This window comes from Sinocyclocheilus grahami, unplaced genomic scaffold (assembly GCF_001515645.1).
Source record: "Sinocyclocheilus grahami isolate Dianchi unplaced genomic scaffold, SAMN03320097.WGS_v1.1 scaffold847.1, whole genome shotgun sequence".
Lineage (NCBI taxonomy): Eukaryota > Metazoa > Chordata > Actinopteri > Cypriniformes > Cyprinidae > Sinocyclocheilus > Sinocyclocheilus grahami.
The window spans coordinates 537,081-560,919 of record NW_015506026.1 but is presented as its reverse complement, the minus strand read 5'-3'; the positions used below and the strand labels follow the sequence as shown (position 1 = coordinate 560,919).

General features: G+C 36.9%; 1 protein-coding gene across 1 annotated transcript in view; it reads left to right on the top strand.

Annotated features, from left to right (window-relative positions):
• Window positions 1-15,938, top strand: part of LOC107562913 (protein Jade-2-like) — a 29,332-nt gene extending 13,394 nt beyond the window's left edge. The window contains exons 7-10 of the mRNA XM_016247666.1: window positions 2,980-3,096; window positions 4,560-5,072; window positions 7,445-7,562; window positions 15,703-15,938. Of these exons, the coding sequence (XP_016103152.1) occupies window positions 2,980-3,096; window positions 4,560-5,072; window positions 7,445-7,562; window positions 15,703-15,839 (885 nt within the window). The 3' untranslated portion in view covers window positions 15,840-15,938. The remainder of the gene's footprint in view (window positions 1-2,979; window positions 3,097-4,559; window positions 5,073-7,444; window positions 7,563-15,702) is intronic.
• Window positions 15,939-23,839: the final 7,901 nt, after the last annotated feature.

Genomic DNA, 23,839 nt, shown 5'->3' with positions numbered 1-23,839 from the left:
TTAGTATAACTAAGTATAAAAATGTGTTGTTACTGTTGTTGGCTGTCACAGTAACAGCAATAAGCTCAAGGAATTCCTGTAAAGTACTTGTTTTGCGCACCAGCAAATCTGTCATGTCCGGCGCTGTATGCCTTCCATAAACGATGACAAGAGAAACGAGCATGGCTTGCGGCGCCCAAGTTAAAATACTGTGAGTGAAATAATAAAATAATGTGTGCTCTTATCATTTTGTGGACAAAATCCCCCAAAAAGACAGCCATGGCGACACTGTAAAACCATTTTTAAAACCATTTTCATAGCTTTAACGTTATATTATCAGCTCTGAAAATGTTAATTTGACTAGAAACACTCGAGACCGGAAATGTAAAGCATACACAGGATAAGAAGGTAAACAAGGAGGGCGGAAAATGTCCACCTTTTTGCAACCCTAGACAAAACCACAACAAAAAAGTTTCAATGAAGACCGCAAATATCAGCAATAATCCTATAACAGTAACTGCATAATTTATTTATGCTGCCTGCAATGCATGCTGGGAACTCTCACAAAGCCTTAACATTTCAGCAATATTAAATTCTTTGTTCAGACAACTTGATTAGTAGGTACAACATTTGGGGTAATTCAAATGGTTTTTATGAAGTTTCAAGAAAATACTCAAAAGGTTTCGTAAATTGGAAAATATGCAGTTGCATTTTTTGTACAGTGTAGGGTAACACTTTATTTTAAGGACCAATTCTCGCTATTAATTAGTTGCTTATTATCATGCATATTACTAACATATTAGCTGTTTATTAGTACTTATAAAGCTAATATTAATGTCTTATTCTGCATGAGCAAATAAACTTAACAACTACCTTACTAACCTTTAATAAGCAGCATATTAGGAGTTTACGGAGGCAAAAGTCATAGTTAATAGTTAGTTAATGGTGAGAATTGCTCCCCAAACTAAAGTGTGACCATTCTGGGTATTAATGATAATATACTAAATCAGTATGTTTTCTATTTATTTATTTTTTTTAGAATAATTGCTACAATATTACCTCTCCATTCAGTGTGTAAATCGTACCCCTAGACTAACTAAACAGTTTATTTTGTACTTTTATTTAGTTTATTTAGTTGTACTTTTATTTAGTAACAAAAAACACGCACCAGTGACTCCCAACAACCCTTTTCTGCTGAATTAGCATATTTCTAAAATCTGTTTTGTACCGTTAACATATTGATTTATATTTGTATTATTGTAAATTATAAGATGACTTTGCAATAAAATTGCATTAAATATCAGATTACAGTTTTTCGCCTCAAATAGCAAGGGAACGTACTGCTAACTAATTAAAGCATTTTTACAGTCATTATATACATACAACGTAAAAAATGATTATGTATTTATTTAAACATTCGTTATAACTGAAATATTTTTTCCTGAAATTAGGAATCAAATTGAATTGAATTTAGAGCTTGCAAATCACCTTAAGAAAATGAAAAGATAAATACCAAGAAGTTCATAACAATGCTCCTAAGTGCAATTCTTGAAATATTCTTTAGAAGTTCTCAACTATGTTCTTACGTACATCTTATTTTTTGACAGTCTTCTGCGTTATCTGACTGAATGAATGGCAGTTCTTGCTGAAGACTCGTTTTAAATGATCATCTAACCTAAATGTTTCATCACTCAGTGTATTTGTGTTTCACAGTTTATAATTGTGTTGACTCAAATTTACATTGTTAGGAGTATACTTAATTATACTTAATAACAAATTGTTTTTTGCACAATAGCTTACACACAGCTCAAGGAACTTTGATTTCAAACTTCATTTATTTTAACTAAAAAAAACTAAAGTAAACAGTCAGTAATAAAAAAAGAACAAGTTAATGACAAGCAATCGCACAAACAAATACTATAGCAAGATACAAATGAAATTAACTGCTTTGCTGTAATATTCAGGTACAGAAGTACTACAGAAATTGGGTAATCTATTCAAATGTAAAGTAACACTGGATAGTCTTCACTGTAAAAATAAATATTTATGACACCGAAGCAGCAGGTTTATTTAGGCTGCTGTCTCTTTAAGAGCTCACACACAGATCTAATAAACCGTTACACGTGCGTTTTGCTTCTCAACTGTTTACATTCACTGAAAATAGCCTTTATACCGACTGTGTTTAATATAAACACACTGATTACGTGAATTCGTGTTGATGGGCATTTTGACATAATTTTGTATGTATTTGGCCGTTTATGCGCAATAAGGCGCGAAACATAACTCAATTTGGGCACACTTTATTTTAAGGTCCAGTTCTTGCTATTAACAAACCATTAACTATGACTTTTCTCTCAATAAACTCCTAATTTGCTGCTTATTAATAGTTAGTAAGGTAGTTGTTAAGTTTAGGTATTGGGTCGGATTAGGGATGTAGAATATGCTCATGCAGAATATGTGCTTTATAAATACTAATAAACAGCCAATATGTTACTAATAGGCATGATAATAAGCAACTAGTTAATAGTGAGAATTGGTCCCTAAACTAAAGTGTAGAATTATGTGCAATACCCACAATCCCATGCCAAAATTCAAGCCCTGAGCTCTATGAAAAACACTTCCATTTTTTCAGATTACCAAAATAATCATATTAAGTGTGCACACTATTTAATTGTGACCAGCTTGACGGGTGTTCATCACTCAGCATTGCATTTTTAATGCGCTGTGTTTTTTTTAATGGGTACTTTTAATGAGACTGTCTCAAGATGGAGTGATCCACTGCATTCATTTGTGGGTAGTAGAAAATAAGAAGAAAATATCAGTTAAGAAAAATGTATTCTTAAGAATGTTTTGTCATTATGCCCTCAGAACCAGATCAGGAAATTTAGCTTTACTCACTTGTTGACTCACCTGCAGCCATCCCTAATCCGATCACTTATAGTACTTTTCGATGTGTTAACTGGGTGTTTTCTGACTTGTGTTGTTTCCATGTCATCAAAGGTGAGCATTGGCTGCCCTGAGAAGATGGAGCCTATTACTAAAGTATCCCACATCCCAGCCAGTCGCTGGGCTTTGTCCTGTGGCCTGTGCCGTGAACACACAGGCACATGTATACAGGTGAGAGACATGCTGCTTTTGAACACTCGACTCATTTAAAGAGCAGAATAGTTTAATGCTTTTAGTAAGAAAGGATGGGCTACTTCATAAAGTCTAGTCAAAATCTATTTTTTACAATATGCATTATTTCAAGGCAGCTTTACAGAAAATCATAATATTAATGTTTGCAGCATCTTCACAACCCTCTACAATGCGAGTAGCGACTAAATCTTCACTCTGGGGGACTAAATGATGTCTATCGTTAGCCTTTGGCTAATAAATTCTTAGATTTTGCTCGCCAGTGTCTGAGTTGGAGGCTAAGTGTAAGTTTAGCACAGATATATTTTCACTCTGACTGAGCGCTTCAGAGTTTCTCTCTGATGTTTTTCAGTTTATCTCAATGGATGCGCAGCACACCTGAATTTGACGCACCGTAAACTCTAGTTTGAAGGAGCACGACTCGCCGTCGCTTTGCTGAGAGTGCTGTGTTTCTCACACGCAAAGAGAGAGAGAGCGAGATAGAAGCAGTCTATACAAAGAGACGTAATGGCTTTTATTATTGACTGAAAATCAGCAAAAGATTTAGTTAGTGAGCTGAACTAGAGATTCATGAACAAATAATTTCAGACTGGATTTATGAACAGGATCTACTTTCATCTGATCACGAATTCATTGATGATGTTACATTGGAGAGCTAGGGCGAATGTCACAATTTTCTCGTGAATAATGAAAAATTGGTTGTGTGTCTTGATAAGTCTTAGGGAAGAGTATTGCAGTATAGCAAGTTGTGCTATTATGATATTTGTATGGAGATTTTTCATCCTTTTTAATGTTTAAAAGCTTCAATCCCTGTTTGTTGTTACTGTGTGGAAAAGAGCTAACAATGCAATTCCTCAATTTTTCATTTTGTGTATAATTTTGGAAGGACATGAGGGTGAGGTAAGGGATGACCAGTGCTGGGTAGATTACTTACAAATTGTAGTCCGTTACTGATTCCAAATTACATGACAAAAATTGAAGTTGGTAACGTAATCTGTTACACTACACATTTTAGGCAACCCAATCAGACTACTTTTAGATTACTTTTGATAGAACTGATTTATCACATTGATTTAAATAAGATAATCTTGTACCATATTGGTATAACAATACAAAGACAAAGAAAATATATTCCATTCGTCGTTATTAAAAACATGACGTGCATTAAACAATACATTACGTCAAGGTTTCCCAAACTGGGGTTCATGAAGGAATTGCAGGGGGATTGTGAATTTAATGAAATGCTAATATTTAATTGCATCGTAAAAATGTATCATGTAACCAATACAAAATTTACCCTAGTCTGATTACAATTATTTTAAAATGTAATATAATCTAACTACAAGTACTTAATTTCTGGAATCCAGATTACAAGTAATCAGTTACTGCCCAGCACAGAATGTGAGCCATTCTAGCGCTCTAAACATGTTGTTCTGCTCACACAGTGCTCCATGCCATCCTGCATCGTGGCCTTCCACGTGACCTGTGCGTTCGACCACGGACTAGAGATGCGCACCACTCTAGCAGAGAACGACGAGGTGCGTTTCAAATCATACTGTCTAGAGCACAGTAGCATCTCACGCTCGAGCAGCGGCGGGAATGCGGACAGGCCCGAACTGCGGCTCGCTGGTTCCGATCTGTCAGTGACGCATTCGGATCGTTCGAAGCAGGAACAAGCAGAACGCGAGAAAGCCAGCCAACGCAAGAAGAAGCTGCAAGAGCTTGAAGATGAGTTTTACAGATTAGTGGACCCCAAGGATGTTGCAGAAAGCCTTTCCCTGCCCGATGTTCATGTGGACTTCCTCTTCCAGTACTGGAAGCTGCGACGAAAGGCCAACTTCAACCAGCCGCTGGTGACCCGCAAGAGGGAAGAGGTGGACAATCTCGCCCAGCAGGAGCAGGACGTTTTGTATCGCCGTCTGAAGCTCTTCACTCATTTGCGTCAGGATCTCGAGAGGGTGAGTATAGCAGATTGTTTCAAACGGGTTTCCTGAACGTTATTTAGGAAAACCGGTATTCCTGCCAGAGCCACAGAGCGAGTCTTAAATAATGTTGACACAATTCTGACATCACTTGCACTGTGTCTTAACCAGACTTGCTGTGATGCCACGATAAATGGTATCATTTCCATATTGAGGTGTGGTCAGATTTACCAATGCTCAGTGAATTTTCAAGGGCAAAATCCAGTCTTTTCAAAAGGAAACCATGCGATCCATGCAGATTTCGTAATGGGTTCAAGTTGGTCACACAAGTTCGCCGTGCTGACAAACAAAAAGCTACTTGTTTTAAAAGTTACTTTTTTTTATTTGAGCTTTATACATTACTACACTATTGACCATAGACAATGGACCACGAAATTCTGCAAAGAGTTTTTGTTCTAACTTGCCACAACGTAAATAAGTGACAACCGACAGGGGACTCTACTTTTGAAACAATTTCTATTGATGCGACGTCACAAAAATTAGGTGTCCAGTGACCGTGATGGTCTCAGCTATTCATTATGTGCTTTGTAATGTCATAAAGGTTTAAGTTTAGTTTAAATATTGTTGAGCATGACTTTAATAGCCATAATGAAAAACGAGACGGTGGATCATTTATTTCAGATCTTGAAAATAAATGAAAGGAAATCATTCAAACTGTGAACAAACGAATGTATATGCATATTTGATTGTGGACGGAAATTTGCGTTTGACACTATTGATACAGTCCTAACTCCTTTAAGTGTGATCTTTCGCTGTTACATGCAATCAGGTCATGGATAAGGAAAAGTACTTCTTTGTAAAGTAAAAAGAAAAGTAGCTGTGATGAGCTTTGTTGCTATTTAGTGTTTTTCTGAGAAGAGAAAATCAAAAGGGCCCTTTATTTCAGGAGGACTTTTGTACTGTTATATCCTACTGTTTGCTGTTTACATGATTTTATGGGTTATGACAGGATTGTGCAACAGAACCACATTTCCCGTCATCCCTGGCTTATGTAAAGCTTATATGTAAACAACGTTTTGTAAAAGTTATGATAAAATGGAAAAGCAGCTGATTGACTGATGACACCACAGAAATACTTGAAGTCTTAATATTTCACTGATGATCATCTTGAGCTGTTATGTCAAAGAACTATCCATCCATCCATCCATCCAATCATTCTGTCAATCCCTCCATCCATTCCGTTCAACCATCCATCCATATATTCCATCCATTTTATGGAACTATTCTGTCCGTCAATCTATCATTTATCTATCCATCCATCCAACCATTACATCCATCCATTTCATCCAACCGTTCATCCATCCAACTATTTTGTCTGTCCATCCAGCCATCCATCCATTCTATCCAACAATTCTGTTCATCAATTGTTTTCAACCATCCCATCGGACCATTCTGTCCATCCATCCATCCATCCAACCAACCATTCCATCCATCCATCCATCCAGTTATTCATTCATTCATTCATCCATCCAACCAACCAACCATTCCATCCATCCATTTCAGTCATTCTGTCTGTCCCTCCATCCATCCATCCATTCCTTTCAACCATTTTATTCAACCATCCATCCATATATTCCATCCATTCTATCCAACCATTCATCCATTCTTTTCAACTATCCCATCCGACCATTCTGTCCGTTTATCCATCCAACCATTCCATCCATCCATTTCATCCCAACATTCATCCACCCAACTATTCTGTCCGTTTATCCATCCAACCATTCAGTCCATCCAATCATCCATTCCATCCAACTCTTTTTTTTCCATCCTCTGAGAACCTGACAACAGGTTGCCGCACTGGAGACTAAATGGTTAGATGCGTAGCTAGGTTGGTTGCTAAGCACTGTAAATAGGAAGGCAATTGCATTCTGTCATACCGTATAAAGGCGTCTGTGGGTGTAGTTGCTCTCACTCATGTGCATGTGATCTAAGATTTATAAAGCGTGATGCATGACAAATTATAAATTATTTGTAGAAACATGTAAGAAATTATGATTGTATTTGGGGTCATTGTAGGCAAGTCATTGTATATGAGGCCCCTGGTATGTAGATTGAGAAAGTAATTAGTCAATTTTGATTTCAGGTCGACTTTAATCTGGTACTAAAATGCGTTGTATCTAATGTTACATACACAGTCAATTAATCAATAATAATTTTCTCTTATGAATGGGCATAATTCTGTGTATTATATTGAATCAAGATCAATGAATATATTCCACAGTAACAAACCAAGTCATATGGAACGGTTGGTATGGTTTTACAGCATAGCCCTACACAGAACCATGCTAACACTTAACCATAGCTATTTCAGTTCGTAATTTAAATGTAAATGGTGTGTTTTCTTTCAGGTCAGAAACTTGTGCTACATGGTCACACGCAGAGAGAAGATCAAACACTCTTTATGCGACCTGCAGGAGAAGATCTTTACCTTGCAGATTCAGCTCTTAGAGAAGGACCTAGTTGGAGGTATGAAAACTCTCTGCAACAGTCTCTTGTGTTTTTCTTTTGCCATTTTGATCAGTGCCAGTTTTTACTCATGGCACAAGAGCGAAACTGGCAATGCACGACCAAAATAAAAAATGTGCTGGGTAAATAAGTTCAAGCCACTCATTTGCGTACAAACATGGTTGACAGCTGTTAATGTACAATCACCATTTTAGAAAAGAGTTTCTGTAATACTGTATAAGATTTCCATTCCAACTGAAAGCATAAATCTAGGCTACACACTGGCAGTTTCAGAGCAAACGCAAAACTGTGACACTTCATTCACTGACGCGCTTCCAACAGTGCAAATACTTGCTGGCAACCCACCAAAATAAAAGCTTGATGACTTTAGCTTTGAAAGTAATTCAAATTCATATAAAAAAGGAAAAAAAATTAAAACGTAGCATTGTATTTTTAAGTGTACTATGAAATAATTGTATTTTTATTTATATGTATTATTATTTTTATTTTTTCACTCATTTTTTTTTTTCAAATATAATAGTATTATTGCACTTTATTCTTTTAAAAAATGAACTAAAGTGCAACAATATTATTATTAATTTATCTATTTAATGGGTCACACTTTGTACAGTGTGAGCACCAAACCAAACTTCCAGGTGCTCTCATGAGAACAAGACTGAAGAACGTTTGTGCATCCCTATCTATACTCAATGCTTGCAGAGCAGCTTGCGTTCTTTCCTTTAGTAGAAGTAAAGGCAGATGAGGATGGAGAATCCAAGAAATGGGAAGCACCCTCCTCATAATGGTGACACTAATTATGCGTTGAGTTGTAGTTGACAGCATGATCACCTGACCTGGGATTTGATGCTATCCTGTGCTTTATGTCCTGATATATATATATATATATATATATATATATATTATAATTTTTTTTTTAGGGATGCCACAATTCACTGTATAATATTGTGAACAACTGTTTGGTACGACATCCATGGTTCAGTACACAAATTGCGGGGGGGTTTTCTTTTTGGTTTTGTTTAAAAAATTTGCTTTTTTATGCGTTTTATTTCTCTCAAGTTTTGTGCCTCTGTTTGTGTGTACCATGAGTCTACGCACTGATATGAGCAAACGCCTTCCTACTTACAATGTGCATCTCAGGGAACCGAAGTTTTGATAGTAACCGGAGCATTCCCTTTCGAACAGTCTCTCCTTTTGCGTTGTACACTTATGGGGAACACATCCAAAAGCGCCATGCTATAAGCAAGTGCAGAACGAAGCCGCTCTGCAAGCCCAGCCCGGAGCGCCCATAGTGAGGGCTCCTAAAAAGCATGAGTCAAATATGAGATCCAAGCCAACATGCTGGGGTCTACATAAGACTTTCTTCACTAATCTAGGGGATTAGGTAAATTAAGCAGACAAAATCCATGCCTGAAGGGCAGGTACGTCTAGGTTATAAAATCTGGTAGATGGCGAAGACCAGCCAGCTGCCACACATATATCACCAATTGAAACACTGCTGGACCAAGCCCAGGAGGAGGCCATTCCTCTGGTGGAGTGGGCCCTCACTCCGATAAGACACCGCAGGCCCGCTGAGGCATAAACCAGGGCTATAGCGTCAACTATCCAGTGAGACAGTCTCTGACTGGCAGCCCTTTAGAGTGGCCTCCAAAGCATACAAAGAGCTGCTTTGTGTGCCGGAACCGGGCAGAGTGGATTGGGACCCTGCTCATCCTCTGAATTTGGAAGAGCTAGAAGGGTAATGACTTGTGCTCTGAACAGAGTGGAGAGCACTTTAGGCACATAGTCATGTCTTGGTTTGGGGACGACTCTACAGTCATTAGGCCCAAACTCAAGGCATGAAGCACTGACTGACAGTGCTTGCTGGTCACCCACTCTCTTGACCGAAGTTAAAGCCAAAAGGTGAACGGTCTTAAGTGACGGGCCGTAAGTCAGGAAGAGATGTGCAGCGACCGCCTCCTCCAGAGGGGGGAGCTTGACATATACCTTTTTTTCAGTGCCATCAACAAAGGTAAGGGCAGCAGAATTAGGAGAGTCGACGTGTGCAGAGTAGGGGGAGCGCCACGCCATGGTAAGTTTATCGTGAACTTCTGGAAAAAACGGGGCCGGTTTCTGGCGGGAGGTTTGTTGACAACGGCCTAGTGGGTATCGTTCTTCTAAGTGGCTGCGGGCATTTCTAAGCCGAGATCTGATCCACCTAATAAAATCTGATTGTTCGTTGCAGATGGGGAGTTGGGTTGGGGGGGCTTGATCTTCATGTGTAAAACACGCACGCGGATTGAAGTGCTGCGGGGAGAGTGAAGCACGCGGGACCTGTGCTGGCGTGACATCACTCAAGCCCGGTTGCTTAGCCCCGTGACTCCAGCATCTTCCCACTGCCGGGGCTCTTCCCCAGCAGCGGGAAGGCTTAGAGCTTCTTGCTTCAAAGTCTAGCAAGGAGATGATCTTCGCTCTGAAGGAGAAAAATTCTGACGAATGGCGCTCTTAGCAGACTTATATAGCAGTCGGCTCCACCCCGTTTGGCGGCTGAAGTGCCATTTGTTTGTGCAACTACACGAACGTTAACAAATCAGGCTTCAATATCAGAGTAAACCGAAGTTCCTCATAGGCATGCAATGCAACGGGAGAGACCGTTCGAAAGGGAACATGTTTTTGCATCAGTCGAATGTTTGAAATAAGTTCCTATTTTGATCTGATATGGCTTCTTATCACAGAATGAGGCAGAAAATATATTCTAACTTTAAAAAGTCTATTAGCAATGGATTATTATTATGAAAATACCCGAGATGGCTTGAAGAACACCGATAAATATATTGTCGTAGATGAGTATTTATTGTCTTCATGTTTCCTCATTCAAAACGTTTCTACTTTTAAGTCAGCTACAGCTGTCGCTGGATACCTTTATCCTAGAGCGTCATGAGTTCTATTACTTCTGTGATGCATATGTGGCGTTTCTGCGCAAGGGCGCCCTCTGGCTTCCAGTATGAATGAAACCGACATTACATGTGTTTATAGCGCTAAATAATGACCACTCCACAAAAATAATACTTCTCTCAAAAGAAATTTGAAGTAGACATGTAAAAATCCATGTTTTTCTACAGAGTACAGAAGCACTCAAGCTCAGAGGATCTCCCGTTCTTGGCTCATTTGGAGTCAGACTTGTGAATTCACTGAATTGTTAACAGAGGCTCGCTCTGACCGAATCATTTGAATCAGCGAGTTGTTGGGTGTTTCTCAAATGCAAGGTTTCATCCTACAGAGGCAGCGTCCTTGCTAGTCCAGTCCTTTGTAGGCTTGTAAGCTAGTGTCCCCCTCAGCATTAAACGAGGAATGACATGTTTTAAGAAATGTAGTGGAGTAAAAAGTAGGATATTATGCAGGGCTCCAGACTGACATCTGAGAGCAGTAGCACCAGCGCTACTAAGTTCTACAGATGGTGGCGCCAGAAGCAGATTTGGTAGCACTGGTGGGGTGGTGTGTGGGGATATTAAAAATAAGGATAAACTTCATCATAAAATTACTATTGTTTTGCATTAACAAGTGCAGTTACTAATAATATTACACGTTTATTTCTTGGTAATGCACATTTGACAGTAAAGCACAGAGCTATAGTTGAGAAGCATACAAAATGTACTTTTATTAACAATAGTAACGTGCAAAATCTAATTTCATATGAAAAATTAATATATTCTACTCTTATTTAATGTACCATTATTGTTCTATAGTATTGTAACTTCAGTGATTATAAAAGAAGCGCTCTTTACTTGCTTTATGTCGGAAATTGAAGAAAAGTTTGTTTTTCAAGGCACTTTGTGACTGTTTTTACTTCATACACAAAAAAGTTCAAAACTTTGACAAGATTTGATGTTTTATAATAGTGATTTTATAATATCAAAATATAAAGCAATAAAATGGAAATTAATGTCTAATAAGCCAATAAGTGCTTTGCTTACAACAAAGTATATTTTGTCAATATAATTTAAATTGGATATTTTTAGAGCTTTAAAGTGCTGGAAATATTTGTGTGAAATACTTGAAAGGCATTGAAAAGTGCTTGAATTACTCTCAAAAGGTTATACAAACCCTGAAATGAATAATGCAATAACATTTGACTATTTCTGCCCCAACACCATGGTTATAGTTAGCGTAACTACTTCTGGTTTGCTGTTTGATCTGTTTATGTTTTAGAATATGTTTCTCATTAGATCTCGCAGCGACCGCTCGCAAAATGTTGTCGCACTGCAGAAAAAATGGTTGCAGTCTGGAGCCCTGTTATGCTTTGGAATAAAGTGAAGTAAAAGTAAAATTTTCTCAAAATAAAATTACTCTGATAAAGTACAGTTACTTGAAAAATGTACTTAAGTACAGTAATGAAGTAAAAATACAGTAGTCAACATTTGAAGTGGATCAAAACCTTTCATCAAAGTTGTCCTAAAATCAGAACAATACCCGTTCTTGTCTTAGGACAACTTTGATGAATGATGTTTTTCTTTTTCCTTTTGAAATCTCAACTTTTTTCAATATTGATTGCGGGTGCAAAAGTGATACTGAACCAACACCACTTTGCAACATTAATTCAATGCAGTTAGTGTTGACGCATCAACATGGACTTAACATTGTTTCAATGGTTGCTTGCTATCTGGGGACCCTTCAAAAAAATTTCTTTTTCTATTTTAAACAACTGGTCAGTGAAAGAAGGTGCTCAAACTACATATCTGATCAGTTTCATTTTCTATACTTTGGCTGTGTTGTTTGATATGATGTTAGATTTGTGTTTGTTTAAACCGGGAAAATCTATCAAATTAAAAATAAAATATAGCCACAAACATTCATTGTTGATGTCCAAGCATTATTATTATTATAGGGATCATGGGAGAAAATGACCAAAACTGCCAAACTGAAACTGAAGCACATTCAACGTTTTTAGCACACTCTGCTATTGCGGTGCATTATGGAATTAAATGAGTGCACTCAATGTCTACTTTGGTTTTGGACACCACTCCAAATGGCTGTCCACTCAGGATATAGGGGGTAATTTCGGACACAGCACATGTACATCAAGGGTATTGATTTCACAATATACAGGCCAATAAATGGGCCACTTCCAAATATATATCGGCCCAACTTATTTTAGCGGCACCTTTTGGCCGATTCTTTGATCCATACCTTGTGCACATCAGCCAAATTACATAATGATTGACAGCTTAAGTTATCAGCTATTGAAATTTGTTTGGCTGCTTGTGGCCTTTGTTGTTGGTTTGCCCAATTGATATTGTAGGCATATGTTTGCAACCTACTCGGGCTCAATGGAAATACGTGCCTCTACCCTACATTTCTGCAAAACTCAAAAAAGTACCTATACGTACGGATTGCTGCAGTATCCAGTTGAAATGAACACTAGCGGCAGTAAAACTCAATTTGATTATTTTTCACACAAATCATGATTTACAGGACCAGAGTTTCCATTAAGAAAGCCTAATTTTCGCACAATATTATGTTCTGACTTCAAAAAGATGTTAACATGCTGTGAGATTTGAAAACTGCTACTTTTGAACGTTAGAGTCACATATGTATGGGTTTTCTAATGCAGTAGGTTTGCTCGTGATATGGCGTTGCACTTGTACGGTGAAGAGCTCCGGTACAAATCCTGTGAAACTATTGTACAGTTCGACAAAATAGCTCAAACCTGCGTAGATGAGACTTGTGTATAATACAGCCCCATTTCCAAAAGACTTGGAAGATTTTGTAAATTGCAATAAAAACAAGAATCTGTGGTTTGTTAATTCTCTTTTTCTAAAGCGTTTTTGAAAAATCGCTTACCCCACCTTTAACCTTCATTTAACTGGTAAAAGAAAAAGGAAAAAACGTCAAAAAGTTGGGATAGAGGCAAAATAAAAGTGAAAAGATTATAGAATATGTAAGCTACACTGTTTTGAAACCTTTCACAATAAGCAGGTGCATTTGATAATACTTTAGGGCATCATGATCAAAATCATCATTAAAAAAAAGAAGCATCCACCAAAGTCTCCGTCTCAGTGTTTGCAACCACTTTGTGCCGAACAAAAAAAAACTTTTCTCAATGCAAGATTGCAAAGAATTTAGGTCTTTCACCTTCTACTATACTTAATATTGTGAAAAGATTCAGGGAATCGGGAGAAATGATTTGAATTGTGAGATAATGTGTTCATTTTGATATTATGACATACAGTTGGTTTTAATGCTAGGTTCGTTCATGTTGGATTGCAATTTATCAAATAAATCTAATAGCTCTTTTGGTGAAAATAAACAAGATTCTAAAGCTTAAAACAAAAAAAGTCATGGGATGACGGAGTGATCTGCATTCATGAGACCTTATCGTTTTTGTTTGTGCTTCCAGGGTCGCTATTGACCCGCTTCTCACACAGTGCTGTATGAAGGAGCTGCATTCGGTCGGATCCCTCTTTGCAGTGTTCATTATTCCTGAATCTCTGACTCTGCACTTTTCTCTACTTGCTGGCTTTCTGTCATCTGCTGTTAAGACCCATATTTATTCTGACTTCCAAAAAAACACACAGATTGGCATGCGACCGCCAGGCCTGCGAGCCTCATCAGCGCAGACCTCGACCCTCAACAAGACCGTTTAAGGTTAATCTGGACCTTATTACGTACAGCCAAACCCTCTTGACATCACATGCGAGCAACTATCCACAACTGAGATTTACTACAGTGATGTATAGAAGCTTTGCATGACATTAAGTGGCTGATTGCAGCCTGATATGTGACATTTTCTCATTTGTGGGTTTTTGGGATCTTGATTAAAAAATATAGCCTTCACGGTGAAGAATAAAAAAAAAATGCTTTTGAGCTGTAATAGCTTTAAGTGAGCTCCGCTATAATGATTCCAGATCATGTCTGACATATGAAATACCGTAATGGCTAGAAAAGTGTATTTTTGAAATGAAAACTTCAGACAAAATAGTTGTATAAAAAAAAACAATATTTTGCAGATTATCATGATACTGCTGAGTTTTATTCAAAGACTCAAACTGAGCAAAAACATGCAATTTGTTGCAGTTGCTGATGTTTATATGAACCAAAATTAAGATCAAATTCTGATAATTTGCAATGTAATCATATAAATAGCTCCCAATAACATGACTCATAAATGTCTTATAAGATATGCTTGGTTTTCTGATCAAAGTTCTAAAACATAATGCAATACAATGATGATTGAGAGATGATTAAATAAACATTCCTCAAAAGCCGGATGAACATATGGTTTTTAATGTCTGGATAATCACTTAAATCAAAGCTACTTCAGTCCAGTAAGTGCTCATGTTGAAATATTGCGAACAATACTCAAAAATATCTGCATTAGTATCATATAACTGAAATTATTGTGGCTGTTAAAACTGGAAATCATACCTAAATATATTCTGAATTTCCTGACAATAAAAACTGTCAGTCGACATTAAAGGTTTCTCACTGATATAAGTTGCAACAACTTAACAATGTGCTCTTTCTGTAAAAATGCATTGGAAAAATGAGTAACTAAAATATAAAGAATCCACAAAACTGTATTTCAGAATAGTCATGAATTCAGGAGATCAGAGTTTTGTTACTGCAAATGTTGATGTTTAAATTAATACATAAAATGTTGTAACATTTGGTGTAAATTTGGTTTGTTTCATCAACTAACAATTTTGTAGACTAAAATTAGATACCATTTTAATCCGATTAAAATGGTCTGAAATGAATGAATATGACATGAAATACTAAATTTAAAGGATGATTTGAAATGCACTTGTTAACAGCCAGGTTTGTAGTAAACAATAAATGCAGTAAACGAGGTGCTGTCTGGTTTAGATTTATGTCTTGCACTTTTGTGCACTGTTGATTTAAATTCTAGTGTTCGCTGATCTTTTCCTCAAACTCAGTGCTTCCTAAAGCTGTGCTGGAGACACTGCACATATCGCATGTGTCACGTCTCGGAGTCTCCACTAATGAGTCTCAGTACAGCTAATAATGTCTCAGGACAGCTTTGAAAAGCACTGAATAAAATTTGAAATATTTAAGTGAAAAATTCAAATTTGGCTGACAGCTGCAAGGTGTTTAATTGCTCGTTTTAAGTGTTTTGCATGCTCTTATATTCTGTGCGTTATAGAAAAAACTCGGAGAGGGGAGAAGATTCATCGCAATGGAGTCAGGGAACGAGTGAAAGGAAGAAGAAAGAGTAGTCCAGACAAGAAAGACAAATGGAGATCAGATGACAGCTCTGTATTCTCACAGCTGGGTAAGTAACTGAATGATGTGTTCGGTTTCATCGTCTGTACAAAAGAGTTTGAAGTGGAGGAAAATGTAGAAATATTCCACATGTTCTCTAAAGGTATTATATGTTTGTATTATGTTATGTGTAATAATAAAATGTTAATAATATTGTTATAGTAACTCACTCTGCTCAAATGAACACGCTCAGCCGTTGTATTATGTTAAAACTCTGGATTCGGCTGTTTATGTTCCAAATAAAAAGTTAAAAAGAACAGCATTTATTTAAAATAGAAATCTTTTCTAACAATCTACACTATACTGTTCAAAATTTGGGGTCGGTGCATTTTTTTTTCTTTTTCTTTTTTGAGAAACAAATTAATACTTTTATTAAGCAAGGATTTGTTAAATTGATAAAAGGTGATAAAGAAGACTTGTGCTGTTAAAAAAGGATAATATATAATAAATGCTGTTCTTTTTAACTTTTTATTCATCAAAGAATCCTGAAAAAAGTATCACAGGTTCCAAAAAAATAACTGGCACAACTGTTTCCAGAATTGATAATAAAGCAGCATATTATACTGATTTCTGAAGATCATGTGACACTGAAGACTGGAGGAATGATGCTGTAAATACAGCTGCGCATCACAGGAATACATTACATTTTACAATATATTCAAATAGAAAACAATTATTTAAATTGTAATATTTCACAATACACTATTTTTCTGTATTTTAGATCAAATAAATGCAGCCTTGATGAGCAGAAGAGACTTCTTTAAAAAACATTTAATATCTTACTGATCCCAAACGTTTGAACAGCAGTGTATATATATAAATCAGATATAAACAGTAAACATACATGAGAACAAAGACTTTTTTGTAACTATTTAAGAACTGTTTTTTAAATTGTTTTTCACAGAGTGTGAATATTATAAACAGTATTTTAAAAAATATTGAAAAATATATGAAAAAAAAATTACATGCATAAACTGATAAACATTTCTTCATTCTTCATAATACTTTTTTTTTAATAATAACTGCTAAATGCATGAATGTAAATACCCTCAATGGTTAGTTGAGAAACGGACTTTTTGTTTTTTGTTTTTTTGGGTCTGTGCACCTGACTTTAACCATTAAATATCTAAATGAGAAATAGTCACACAATTTCAAAAATAAAAACATCCTAGGTTAACAAGTATTTCCAGCAACTCAAAAATGTTTTGCTGGTCAAATTGACATAATACAGCTGTCAAATATGAGTGATGATGACACCGAAAGCTGAAGTCTGCAACAGCGCTCATCTCAGTACTTTTTTTTGTATTGGTGCATCATCTTCACGAGGAGTAGAAGCAGACTTCAGTTCCAACCCTGGTCCTACATACCGTTTACTGTGGCCTGTTGCATGAAGCTAGTTGAGTTTCAGAGTAAGTTTAGAGTTGACAAAACCAAACAAATCCCTGGGAAGGAGGAGGTAGTGCGGAGAAGTGTGCTTGCCTCCTAAAACCATTTTTGGATGCAGCGGTGTTGCTGTAGGAGACGCAGTCTCTCTCCCGTTTCTAGACCTTCAGATGTAAAGGCGCGTGTTCTTTTCTCGCTTTATGTGTCAGAGTATGGTAGTCCGTCGCCTACATTTATGCAACCATAACCATTTGTGCTTGACAAACAAGAAAAAATGAAAAAGTCTAAATGAGCACTGTCGGAGGTGTCGTCTTGGGAAGCAATAGGCTCTGTCCTGGAACAGGGACGATGACGTGGGCATTATGACGTCTGTTCAGGTTGTTTGTTTTATATGAATACGTCTGTCGTGTGTCTCCAGAGGATGCGGCTACTATAAAATGATGTACAGAGAAAATATGACACAAATAAGCACAAATAGCCGTCGGGGAATGTAGCACACATGTACCTGTCGTATCCACCGCCTCATTCGCTTTTACGGAGCCTAGACGTACCAGAATCACACGGGCACTTGAGCGTAATTCTTACATGCCAGATCAGCTTGCATCATGGGTGAATCTCACGAACATGAAGCCTGTTTTAAGAGCCGTGTGATAATTGAGCACATTTTTGACATTTGGTCAATCCATCTTGAGTGGTCCCGAAGTTGAGTGATTGCCTCTATCTATTGGTATCGCAAGACACCAGTTTTGTACTTTTTATTTTACTTCGTTTAATCACTGTGGTCATGTTTGTGTGTGTCATGGCGCACAAAAAATTTTGGGTCGTTTATGGAAACCTCAGTATCTTGAAAAATCACAAGACTGGTCTCTTTACATTCAGAGCAGCATGACGAGTCATATCGTACCCAATATTCCATGTCGGCAATTTTGGGCATCTGCCATTTCGAATTTTGACAAAAAATGTTATATTTTTCGAATGCATTGGTGTATTGTTATAAAACGTGGTATGTGTCTTCGACACAATTCCCTGAAGGTACTCAAAATGTTTTGTGGCAAACATTATAATGAAATTTTAAAAAATTAATAGCTTTTGGTTAATTTTGCCTATTGTCATGAGACTTATCTTGATAGATTCCTTGATAGAACGTCTTTTCCAATTATGCCATAATTGGCTGAACTTCCTGTCCGCCATTTTGATTTGTTGAAAACCTACTTTTTCAAACTTCACTTAGACCGTTGGTCCGATTTTCACCAAATTTGGCTCAGATCATCCTCAGACCATAATGGCAAAAATTTATGAATTTCGTGTCGATAGATAAAATGGTTTTCGTTTAACGCACCAACGAATTTGATGCCAAACTGCATCTGAGACTGTATCTCTGCAAAGCTTTGACATACTGACACCAAATTTATGTGTGACATTGTCACCTCACACTGACCACACCACATCAATTTGGTAACAGCACCACCTATCGATCAAAATTGATAAGCCATTAAATCATATTAGTAATGATTGAATTTATGATTTTTCAGCCAGTTTGTGTAAAATCGCCTTAAAATGTCTTTAATTACTCATTGTAGCGTTTGGTCTGATCCTCCCTGCCATGCTTGCTCCTCATTCTGCCTCTGTTGTGCTTGGCCCATTAATTGCTGCTTGCATTTGAACTTACATTTTAATTCTAAGGAATGCTCATGTTTATGTATCTTAAAATATGCATTTGAGATCAGTTTTTGATTCAAGGAGCTTCAGGATCATCTTGAGCCAAGATACTGAGGTTTCCATAAATATCTATATGACCCGAAATTCGTTGTGCGCCATGACACAAAGACAGCCACCCTGATTAAACGAAGAAAATAAAAAATTGGTGGTTTTGCAAAACCAACAGCTGGAGATAATCACAAAAAAAAAATAAAAAGAAAGAAAGAAAATTAAAAATGGTCATGCAACTCTATTGGACCACTTGTGATAGTTCCGGTTACAACTAATTATAATGTCTAGACTTTTTTCTGGAATTTTTGAATTTTTTTCTAGAAATCTTTTTGTGAGATTCACTAATATCGGGCACTTTCTTTCCCACTTGTTTCAGTTCATTTGTTCAGAAAGAACCGTTGTCGTTCTCATTAAAGTGTGCCTTCTGTAGCCCCCAAATCAAACGAATAATCAGCATGTTTAATTGTTTTAATACAACGATGGCAATCAGAAACGAATACCTGCTTGTCCACAAGCTTGTTTGTAGATGTCGAGGTCGTAGAGATTCTAGGTGCCTAGAAAACAGCATCGACCCAGCAATGCTAAAATCATTAATACTGCTTTAGCAAAGTGCTGTTCATGAATCAGCGTCCGTCAGTCAAATTGGATTCACACTTACAAAGTGTCCTCAGGCTTTGCTAATGTTTTCCCTCTGATTGTGACGTCTAATGAATCAACCCATGGTGTTTATCTCAGGGTTATAGCGAAGAAGTGATTGCAATCATCTGAAAAGCTTAAACCTGTACATTCACAAACAACAAGGTTTCTTTGCCAAAACGTCACGTTTTGAGATGATCTTCTCACAGTGTAATGATGAAACACTGAGTTTCTTTTCTTTTCTTTTGTATGATGATGCCAAAGAAAAGTAAGTCAGCATATGCTCTGAAGTGGATGTAAACTTTGTCTGGATCTTCTGAAGATCTCAGCCTGCACTGATATCCACCTGTACACTCCTGGACTGCATCATCAATCGAGCATCACGCTCATCAGCGATCACATACGTGAGCTGTCCAGAAATGTTTCGTTTGAGACAAAAGCAACTGATATGTAGCGTACGTGATGCGTGATTTGAAGGGTTATTTCACCCAAACAAAGACAGTTCTGTATTCAGTCTTGTTGTTCCAAACCTGTTTTGCTGTTCTTTTCCATACAGTGAAAGCGAATGGGTCCAAAAAGGACAAAAAAGTAGTCCATGCGCTACATTCCAAGTTTTCTGGTGTCTTATGATGCTCAGCCCAAATTTAAGTGTTTAATTTACCGAAGTCCTTCCCCAGTCATCGTAGATCTCCAATGTTGCGGCAAATTTGCGAATAGCATCGTAACCAAAGGGATTTTCATCAGAAGACTAAAATACAGCACACAAACCAGTCATTTCGTGTTCCACAGAAGAGTCGTATGGGTTTGGAACAACGCCGCGGTGGATGAACGACGGCTGAATTGCTTCACTCCTTCGCTGGATTAAATCGTGACTGCCGTCTGCTGTATCCGTACAGACCACAGACAGCGACCTGTACAGATTTCATGTATTTTAGCTGCTTTAATAGGGACTAATCATAGCGCTGGTCATTTGCCGTTCTCTGGTTCAGTATGCACCCAACGCAGACATGGAATACTGTGCCTTTAGTGACTTAGTTTCAGCCTCCTGCAAGAGTTCAAGCTGCTTTATCATGCTTCGTTGCCGTTCGTGTACCAAAACTATAACATATACTCTACGTAATCTCTGTAAATGTTCAGCTTCTGTGCAATCATTTTCCTCCCACAACGTAAAAGGACAAGAATGACAGAGTAGATCTTGACACTCGTATGTTGTTAGTGAGCCATCCGCTTGAACGACAAAGGGTAACTAGTCTTTGCACTTGGTTATTCTTTTGTCTCTACTGTTGGCTTTCCCTGGAAGAGTGAATAGCTGGAAATCATCAAGACCATCAAGGGGTGTGCGATATTGACGAAAAACAATATTTTTATATTTTCTGGGATTTTTGTCGATAGTTAGACGAGATGGAGTGTGTTTTTGAGCTGGTACGTTGGCTGGTTTAGGCCCGTCATGGTTCACAAAGACGTTCATATTCTGTTATTTGTCAGCAGTGACAGAAATGAAATTTTCCATCTCAAGAGGCGTTTATAAGTATTTACACAGACTGTTCAATGCAGCTCAGAGGTGGCCTGAATGCAGTTACACTGCAGTTACAAATGCCTCACACTGTACCCTAACCAAACGAGCCGTGACAAGATTTTCAGAATGCGAAGTGACAAAATCAATCAAATATCACAGCCAATCAGAAGTGTGTGTGGGCGGGCTCTCTCTGGAAGCGCGCTGCACTCCCAACAAAATGGATGTTTATATTAAACATTTTTAACATTACTAAAAGTACATACTGAGTGACTGATACAATCTTTATGGAATACACGTGTTGGTTCACATTGAGTTCGCCGTTTTAACGTTCATGTTTGCTTTTAATGTTTTTTTTTTCAAAATCTTGCGTAATTTTTCAAGGTGATGCAAAATTATATTCAGACTCACATTAGACACTTTAAACATTGAATAAAGCACATAATCAGTTCCTGAAAGTATCATTGTCATAGGTTGTATGTTGTTGTTCCAGCTACAACGTTGCAGAAAATAGAATCCGTTTCTAAAATTGAATCCGCTGTCGCTGGTTAGGCCAAAAACTCAGATTAACATGGAAAAGATACCTTTTGTCGCATATCGCAGCATCGCGTTGCGTCTGGTCAGGAGACAGTAAAAATAAAACAAGAGCTATTTTAAATTATTTTAGGCTTTTTTGCGATATTTATTTTCTTGTATTGGAAATCTTTATAGAAGGAAAAAAGACAAGTATTTTTCATCAGTGCAAAAACCTATTTTTTCCTTTTTGTACATTTTCCATGTTAAGCAGTCTTTAGAGCAATATAATGTTCATGTGACTGTATGTGCATGCTGTTTGTGATGCCTTAATAACAGCTCCAGTCCCATCATCGCCAGCGCTCGGCTGTGGTCGACCAGTGCAGTCAATAAAGCTGTGCTTTCTGTCTAACGTCTCTGTGCTGTGTGTCGCTACACCACACACACAAAACACAAACATACCCCAGTATAATAGCTTTCAGTAAGTGTTTTAGGGGGAGGATTTTACAGTGACTCTTTCTCAGTGTTAAAGTATTACGCCAGTAGGTGGCGACAAATGGCTGTCTTTATATGAGAGTCCTTGAGTCATTCATTCAACTGATTCATTCAGGAACAAAGACGTACTTGGTGGTCTGCTCTTAGGGTATTTGGTAAGCCAGTTTTTTTAAAGCAGCTAATGTTAGAAATGGAATTACTAAGTGACTACTGAAGTGTTAACAATACAGTAAATCAAATAAAACTGACACGATGACTTGCATAAGCGAATGCACAGTCAGCAAAACAGACTTGTGTGCCGTTTAGTCCTATATACAGTAAAACTGTTTGAGTTTTACAGCTTTTCTACAGTTGATTACACAAGTGTGATCTTTGGCATAAATGCTAAACCACGAACACAAGACTCTTATAATTGGTAGCAAAAACAAACACTGGATTTATTAAAAAATTATTTCTCTTTCCAAAATGTGTTCACATGAAGACATCTACCAGAAACACTGATGTGAACTGCTATGAACATCCCATCAGTAGCTTTATACCCTCTGCATGTGTATCTACTCAAATATACATAAACACACAAATGCAATACAGTATTGATACAGTATTTCCAAAATGCAGTCTAGTTTTTTTTGTAGTATTTTTTTGTATGTGTAACATTTCCCATATTCAACCGGGGAAAACCAGGAAAAACATTTAGTAAGATGGTTTAGTAAGAAGGGTTTTCTGTACAAAAATTAAAAATGGTTATTTAATTTTTTTTAAGGGATATACATGGTGGTAAAACAACTCTTCCGTTGGGTTTAAAAATGGGAAATTTTTTTATAGAATTTAAATATTTTAAATGGTACAGCATCTTAATTATCACAAAATTATTAAATGTTATGTTTCTCAAATTCATTTACACTAACGGATAGGACACTTGGGGTTGCATTTTCATTAAAATATGACAAATATAGCAAAATGCAGTGTGGATTTGCAAGGTAATAACATGCCCATACCCTACTTCAACATTAAAATGCATTACCAGAAATAGATGGATATTTATAATGTGTTACTGCCAAAAAGGGTAACAAAATGGTGATTTAAATGTCTTTTTTCCATAAATGCATTGACACACACTTAAAAGGGATTTTTTTTCATTACATTTATATACTTTAGATTTATATGCTTTTGCATAATAATAACATGGAATTGAATTACAGAAAACTTTTTTACCTTTTGGAGAGTCATTGTAATGCAATAAAACATTTTTGCTGTTGGAGCAAATTTACGACATTATTTGGAGGTAAAATAACATTTGTAAAAGTCTCCAATTTTTCTCCAGTTTACTGCTGAGATGTTTTAGTAATGTACATCAGCTTATAAACTGCACATTGATTATTCAATCTCATTTGGAAAGTGTTGTTTATATACTGATTGGAAGAGTTCTTCCAGTTTTCCAATAGGCAGGACAAAGTGTGGCAAATAATGATTTGACTGAACAGTTTTTATTGTTTGTTATAAATATTATATTATTGTTTGTTTTCTGCTCCACAGATGTATTCTGTATTGTAGTATATGTACTTGTCTATCTTCCTGTCTTCATCTATACCTGGTACCTGAAATTCAATGCTGTTGTCAGACAGAACTTCACAGATAAAGAGAAAATTATTTAAATGAATGGTAATTAACACATAAACATTTAATTGAAAAGATTTTAACAAATAAGTTGATTAAACATATCTGAGTTATGATGGCAAAACAATTAACGTTAAATTATGATTACTTG